This window comes from Heterodontus francisci, chromosome 4, assembly GCF_036365525.1.
Source record: "Heterodontus francisci isolate sHetFra1 chromosome 4, sHetFra1.hap1, whole genome shotgun sequence".
In the NCBI taxonomy this organism is placed as follows: Eukaryota; Metazoa; Chordata; class Chondrichthyes; order Heterodontiformes; family Heterodontidae; genus Heterodontus; species Heterodontus francisci.
The window spans coordinates 109,486,924-109,494,925 of NC_090374.1; the positions used below are offsets into that span (position 1 = coordinate 109,486,924).

Below are 8,002 nucleotides of genomic sequence, written 5' to 3' on the forward strand. Positions count from 1 at the left end.
ACACTGTAGGAGACTTTTTTCTCTTGGGGTTCATGTGTCTTTAATGGGTCTTCAGTTCTGTGAGAAAGAGATGGGAGCAGAGAGGAGAAAGATGTTCTCAGTCCAGGAGCAACTAGCTTTCTAAGTTTTAAAACACTGTGGCAAGTTCAAATTCAAAAAACTCCTAGTGTCATGTGATTAAACTGGTTGACCAGGTCTTCCGTGTATTGGGGAAGCAGGGACTGGGTCCTTTGTTCCAATACTGTCTGCTAGTATGCAAAAAAAGGTCTTTCTGGCGAGGGGCCTGGCAATTCCTTGTGAAAGGCCTTTTTTGTCCCAGCAGCAATTTTTAGTTTTAATGTTCATGTGGCAAAATAATGTGTGCCTCATTCTTGGCAAGTGAGGGCCTGCATGACACTACCCAACCAATGTGTCTCCTGGATTGCACCAAAGTACTTCAGGAAAAGCGTCCCAAATGGTCTCTTACTCTGCTATCAACATTAGTTGTATTTGGCAGGATTTTACTGGGGCTTTGGGACCCCCTAGTGTGGACTAAATGAGGATCCTGAGCTTGCACTTGCCGGCAGTGGGCCTGGCTCAGCAATTTTACTGGAGGCCGCCTCCTAATTGGCTGCTTCCAGCCTCATAAACCAACTAAAATTGGTGGCTGGGCTCTTGATCCTGCCGGCCCAATTAATCAAAATGGAGGTGCCCTCGGAGGGGTGAGTAAAAAAACATATTCTGAGAGGCCGAGGGCACAAGGCCCCTTGTAATGGAGGGGAAATCCCTCGGGGAGAGTGTTTAGGCCATTGGGGGAGGGGGGGGGGGGTGGGGATGAACTTTCCTTCATGTGGCCCCTTCACTGGGCCATGGAGCCTCCGGCTCTGATGGACCCTGCATTGCCGCAGGGAGGCTGCCTCCATTAAGCTGGCAACCTCACCAAGCAGTGGGGAGGCTACTCTGCCACTAGAAAAATGCCATCTGACCCGAAGAATCAATCCTAATCAGGTCCATCAATATTTAAATTAGCTGCCTGCCTCTGCTGTGTAGGCAGCAGCTCCAGGTCCCAGCCTGCTGCTGGGAAACTTTCCCAGTGGCGGGAATGAGTCAGGGAGCTGGTCTGACCCAGCTCTCCACTATTTTGACAGCTCCCCCCACCACCAACCCCCGCCTCCGTTCCTGCAGCTACAAGGCTGATAAAATTCTGCCCTGTGTCTCTGAATGTTGAACAAATAAAAAAGAAATCAAGGGCTACACATTCACCTATTTAACTAAAGAAGCGGTGGTCCAACAATGGCCTAACCATTGCTTTACTAGCCTATAGCATCAGGGGATTAATCAGCTTCTAATATTTCAGCCACTCTGAAGTGCTTCCACCCGAGATCAATGTTGCTTTTAAAGCATAGACACAGCAGCACAATTCATCTCGAATTTTACGCCAGTTTTTCCTCTGCTCACTGCTATCCCACAACAGTCTTACTGACTTGAGATCAGAATCACTGGGCTGGATTTTACCAAGCCCTTGACCTTGTGATCCGTGGCATGGGGAGGGGCCTGAAGATGGCTCCAGAAGAGGCCTGTCACGGACCTCGACACCAGGAGGGCCCGGCCTGATTTTCCCAGCGCTGGCAAGGCTCTGTGGTGGCACCCCTGCTGCTGGGGGTGGGACCACAATTTAAATATGCAAATGAATGATTAATGAATTTACATACACTTGCCTCCATTCTTGAGGGCTCACCACGATCTTCAGCATGACGGCTGGCACTCCCATGCCTTCAGATCCCCATCCGGGAAAACGAGGCACCACACTGGTGGGGAGGGGGGGGGGGGGAGAAGGTAAATTTGTCAGTGCAACGGGGGGGGACGGGGTCAAATGAACGTAATGGGTGTAGGGGATGGTGGGAAGGGTTGAACCTTAAACTTTGTGAATTTTGGGGGGGAATGGAGGTCAGGTGTTAAAGGTAAGTGTTTTGGGGGGGAAGGGCAAATAGTTATTGTAATTGTTTTTGGGGGGGGGGGGTGTGGGAAAGGGGTGTTAGAAACTTACTTACTAGGTTAGGACTTTAAAAATTTAAATATGCCGGCAGGGCTGAGTGCCCTTTAAAAATGGCTCCAGAGCCTGCGCACAGGCTGCTGACACCATTGCTATGGATGGACAGCCCAACCCCTCCACAAGATTGCGGGGGGTGGGGTGGAGTGGGGGGGGCGCCGCCACAGCTAGTTGAATGAACTGCCGTGCTTGAGATTGAGATCTTTGGCGTGCGGCTCGCATATGTGGGTCAGCATTTTTTGAGCCGCCGATCCCAGCTCACTGTGTTGCCTACACATATTTCTATAAAGCGCGGTTCTCAACCTTTTTCTCAATATGAAACAATGATTTACCAAGTTTTACTATAAATTGAGATATATTTTACAAATTTAAAAGTTTACCTTCTACTAGAACTGAAAATAATTTATGTCAACAAATGAGATTAAAATATTGAATTATAGTGATACTAGTGTAGTAACTATAGGAATTTTATGTTTTTTTTAAATCTACCTATCTGTACCTTTTTGTTTATGGGAGCATATATTATATGCAAGCAGTGAGCCTATTTTATATGACTCAGTTTTCAATTAGTTGGTTCCCATAACTTGTTTCAATTTGATTTTCCAGGATGGAATTATGGGGATTGAGAATCCGTTATAAATTGAGCATAAATATTTTAAGTTGCTGAAGAAAAAAATATGTCCTGCATATGTTATCAATTAGAACAGCACAAGAGTTGTTCCTCAGGCTGGCAACTGAAGCAGCCTTTCTGTATCATTTTTGGTACATTCCAACCCAGGGACAGAATAATGGAAAGGGTCATCTTAACCGTATCCACGATTATTTCAACTTTCAGATCTTGGATCATTTTCATGGACAAATCCCAATTCCTCAAAACTTTCAAGAGTGCTCATCCTTGCATTGAGATCTAAACTTTCAGTAACATGTCCAGCTAAATGAAAAGCAAACCAAACTAGTTATTTCTTGTAGCTGCTGGACTGTCTTTAAGCAAAATAGTTTGTTTTATATCCCAGAAAGGAGTTATCAGGACGCTCCAGGTACTAACTATTGAGTCACTCAAATACAGACTGAACCAATCTTAAACTTGGGGGGTGGGTGGGGGGGGGGGGCTAAATTTGATAGCCCCCAAAAAAGGGTGTATGGATACTGATGCTTAATTCACCCCACGCCCAGTGATTGCAATGCTGGTAGCACACCAACTTCGTGTTGCCTGCTCATTTCAATGATTTCAGCATCCAAACAGTACTAACCACTCTGTTCATTGGCTGGACACATCATGAGTGACAAGCACCACTTCTGGCTAGCTTGCACCTTGGAAGAGGAGGTGCACTGTGGTTGGAGCAATCATGCAGCAAGTAACTCCTTACCTGGGAAATATGAATGAATAGCACAACATGGAAGAGAGTGGGCTTCAAGGTTTTCAGATGCTGCACTGGAGACCTTAGTGGAAGAGTTGGAAAGGAGGGGAGATGTCCTATATTGAAAGTTTTTTAAATTATAAAGGCATGGGACAGGATAGATAGAAACAAACTGTTTCCAGTGATTGAAGGATGTAGAATGAGGGGATCATAGATATAAGATTAGATGCAAGAGAGTTAGAACAGAGAGCAGGAGAAACATTTTTTTTTTTAACCCAGAGAGTTGTGAGGCTCTAAATTGGAGTTGGTGATTAAAGCAGGGACCTTGTCAACATTTATGAATAGGGCAGAAGTTTTTTTTAAATTCATTCATGGGATGTGGGCATCGCTGGCCAGGCCAGCATTTATTGCGCATCCCTAATTGCCCTTGAGAAGGTGGTGGTGAGCTGCCTTCTTGAACCGCTGCAGTCCATGTGGGGTAGGTACACCCACTGTGCTGTTAGGAAGGGAGTTCCAGGATTTTGACCCAGCGACAGTGAAGGAACGGCGATATAGTTCCAAGTCAGGATGGTGTGTGACTTGGAGGGGAACTTGCAGGTGGTGATGTTCCCATGTATTTTCTGCCCTTGTCCTTCTAGTTGATAGAGGTCGCGGGTTTGGAAGGTGCTGTCTAAGGAGCCTTGGTGCATTGCTGCGGTGTAGATGGTACACAGTGCTGCCACTGTGCGTCGGTGGTGGAGGGAGTGAATGTTTGTAGATGGGGTGCCAATCAAGCGGGCTGCTTTGTCCTGGATGGTGTCGAGCTTCTTGTGTGTTGTTGGAGCTGCACCCATCCAGGCAAGTGGAGAGTATTCCAACACACTCCTGACTTGTGCCTTGTAGATGGTGGACAGGCTTTGGGGAGTCAAGAGGTGAGTTACTTGCCTCAGGATTCCTAGCCTCTGACCTGCTCTTGTAGCCACGGTATTTATATGGCTACTCCAGTTCAGTTTCTGGTCAATGGTAGCCCCTAGGATGTTGATAGTGGGGGATTCAGCAATAGTAATGCCGTTGAATGTCAAGGGGAGATGGTTAGATTCTCTCTTGTTGGAGATAGTCATTGCCTGGCACTTGTGTGGCGCGAATGTTACTTGCCACTTATCAGCCCAAGCCTGGATATTGTCCAGGTCTTGCTGCATTTCTACACGGACTGCTTCAGTATCTGAGGAGTCACGAATGGTGCTGAACATTGTGCAATCATCAGCGAACATCCCCACTTCTATCCTTATGATTGAAGGAAGGTCATTCATGAAGCAGCTGAAGATGGTTGGGCCTAGGACACTACCCTGAGGAACTCCTGTAGTGATGTCCTGGAGCTCAGATGATTGACCTCCAACAACCACAACCATCTTCCTTTGTGCTAGGTATGACTGCAGCCAGTGGAGGGTTTTCCCCCTGATTCCCATTGACCTCAGTTTTGCTAGGGCTCCTTGATGCCATACTCGGTCAAATGCTGCCTTGATGTGAAGGGCCGTCACTCTCACCTCACCTCTTGAGTTCAGCTCTTTTGTCCATGTTTGAACCAAGGCTGTAATGAGATCAGGAGCTGAGTGGCCCTGGCAGAACCCAAACTGAGCGTCACTGAGCAGGTTATTACTAAGCAAGTGCCGCTTGATGGCACAATTGCTGACCCTTTCCATCCCTTTACTAATGATTGAGAGTAGACTGATGGGGCGGTAATTGGCCAGGTTGGACTTGTCCTGCTTTTTGTGTACAGGACATACCTGGGCAATTTTCCACATTGCAGGGTAGATGCCAGTGTTGTAGCTGTACTGGAACAGCTTGGCTAGGTGCTTGAAGGAAAGGGAATAAAGGAATATGAGAGCAATGAGAAATATGAGATTAGGACTGCTGCTTGTGTGAAGGATAACAGCATGGACTAGTTGGGCTCAGCAGCCTGTATCCATGTTATAATTTCTATAAAATTAAACAATAAATTACTTTTTCACAGTACTGCAAAGTACCACAGGTGACAGACATTCCTGTGATCTGAGTAAGACTCAAATTTAGTTCCACTTTTTATGTTTTTGCTTAACAATTGAAATTAAATCTCTCGTATCTGTCTTCAAAAATATATCAAGAATAACTTTTGTGGCTGTAATATGGAAGAGCTACTTTTTTCAAGACTGAAAATGTTTTTCATAATTTTGAGGGTTAGATACCAGTTGAATGTTTAAGTTCATGCTGATGTATTTGGTATTCCCTATTTATTTTATCACGAACATAACAGAAGTACACATTCATTTTTGCATTAACAAAAGTTAAAATGATCAAGTTAAGGTTTTTACCTTATTCATTATGTTTAATTGTATCAAAGCATTTTTTATGTTTTGCTTATATGAATTATAGTGCGTTTTTTCATACCATTGATAGATCTGCAATTCTTTACAGTTCCAATTTATTGAACATACAATTTTTTTTGTGTTGTATTTTATTACAGTTTTCTCAATCTTTCTCATGAGAACCACTGTGTCTGAGGTTAAAGATCATGCTCCACAGTGAAGGCTTCAATGGCTAAAGGGAAAGGAAACTGGTGATGAACAGGAGAGAAAGTTGGATATATTAAGCGACTAGAAATGTTGTGCAGAAGACTGCGGTATTTCAGGTATAGCTTGTTTCGATGGATTCTGACAGGAATCTGCTTTTCAGTGACAGTGCTGTTTTTTGTAAGCCGTGACAGGGTTCCGATAAACCAGTACCGAAATTTGGAGCTTATTCAAGAGGATCCCAGATATTATGTAAATTGCACTGGCATTATCAATGGAGATGAAGAAATAATAAAACTGGCTAAACTTCAGGTACTCTCAAATGTCTACAAAAAACGCCCTGTGCTGAGTGAGAAAAATTACATAGACTTGACAAAACACTGCACCAACTTCACCAAGTTACAAAGATATATCAAATTTCCACTTAGCAAAGAGGAAGAAGAATTTCCAATAGCATATTCAATTGTAATCCATCACAGAATTGACATGTTTGAAAAACTTTTACGGTCTATATATGCTCCTCAAAATTTTTACTGTATTCATGTTGATAAAAAGTCATCTGAGACCTTCTTGGATGCAGTTAGGGGCATTGCCTCATGCTTTGATAATGTATTTATTGCCAGTCAACTCGAGAGTGTAACCTATGCATCCTGGAGCAGGGTTCAGGCTGATCTAAACTGCATGAAGGATCTACTGCAAAGGAATTCAACTTGGAAATACTTGATCAATCTCTGTGGTATGGATTTCCCCTTAAAAACTAATTTGGAAATAGTGGAAAAACTCAAGGCCTTAAAAGGAGTAAACAGCTTAGAAACAGAGAAGACCTCACCACATAAAGAAAAGAGATGGAAACACCGTTATCAGGTGGTGAATGGGAAAATAAAGGACACGGAAACGAATAAAGAAGCTCCTCCAATTGCAACACCAATGTTTTCAGGAAGTGCCTACTTTGTTGTCAGTAGAAGTTTTGTGGAATATTTGTTTAGAAGTCTTAAAGCACAGAAGTTTATTGAATGGGAAAAGGACACTTTCAGTCCAGATGAACACATGTGGGCAACACTCCAAAGAATGCCTGATGTTCCTGGATCAGTCCCTGTTAATAATAAATTTGATGTCTCTGACATGAATGCTTTAGCAAGGCTAGTAAAATGGAGCTACTTAGAAGGTGATATTTCCAAAGGAGCACCTTATCCACCCTGCACTGGTGTACATGTCCGTTCAGTGTGTGTATTTGGAGCAGGTGATCTGAAATGGATGCTGCAGCAGCATCACCTATTTGCCAATAAGTTCGACACAGCAGTTGATGGCATTGTACTTCAATGCTTAGAGGAACATCTAAGACATAAAGCTATTTACAATCTTTTAAGCTACACATAGGCGTGATCTTCCTAAAGATCTGGGGATGACATTTTTCAAGAGAAAATGAGAGGATGCCTGTTTTTCTTCATAAATTAATGATCTGCAAACCTTTGGTCCCTGATATTGATGGGGATGGGTTGCATAAGCAAGGGTGAGGACTTTTGGTCGGGCCCCGCATGCTGTGGAGTATTGGCTCCACAGTGTGCATCTTTTTCAGCAGGTTCCCTGTTGGACATCATCCTGATTGACTGATAGACTTGACATCCAGTTTGCCAGGGAGCAGTCTGGAGGATGTTACAAGAAAGTTAAGGAACCTGCTGCTGTGTTAGTGGGAACATCAGGGGGTCCTGATCTTGCAGGGAGATTGAATCAGGTGAATGAGCATGATCCCTGATCTAGGTGGGGTGGGGGGGGGGGGGGAATGCTATTTTAATGCAGGGGCCCAATGACAGGGGAAAATATAGCTTAGTGAGCTGGTGGAAGCACTCCTGCTCCTCCTGGCCCACAAGCAGTTTTGAAAGGGCACTTACCTTTTCATTGAAGCTATCCTCTCCTCCCCGAGTCCCAAGAAACCCAGTCTGCCAGTGTGAAACCTGCGAGACAGGTTAAATGTGAGATTCCCAGCCTCATTTTAATATTTAAATGGCCAACCTGCCTCCTGGGAGTGGGTTGCTACACACCGTTTGTCCTGCTTCCGTTAAACCTGGAAGTTAGCAGGTTGCAGTTGAATT

General features: G+C 44.3%; 1 protein-coding gene across 5 annotated transcripts in view; it reads left to right on the plus strand.

Annotated features, from left to right (window-relative positions):
- The window catches only part of LOC137369189 (beta-1,3-galactosyl-O-glycosyl-glycoprotein beta-1,6-N-acetylglucosaminyltransferase-like), a 95,452-nt gene extending 87,802 nt beyond the window's left edge, over positions 1 to 7,650 (plus strand). For all 5 annotated transcript variants that reach the window (XM_068029985.1, XM_068029984.1, XM_068029986.1 and 2 more), the window contains one exon: positions 5,867 to 7,650. In XM_068029985.1, coding sequence (XP_067886086.1) covers positions 6,003 to 7,289 — 1,287 coding nt within the window. In that variant the 5' untranslated portion in view covers positions 5,867 to 6,002 and the 3' untranslated portion in view covers positions 7,290 to 7,650. The remainder of the gene's footprint in view (positions 1 to 5,866) is intronic.
- Positions 7,651 to 8,002: the final 352 nt, after the last annotated feature.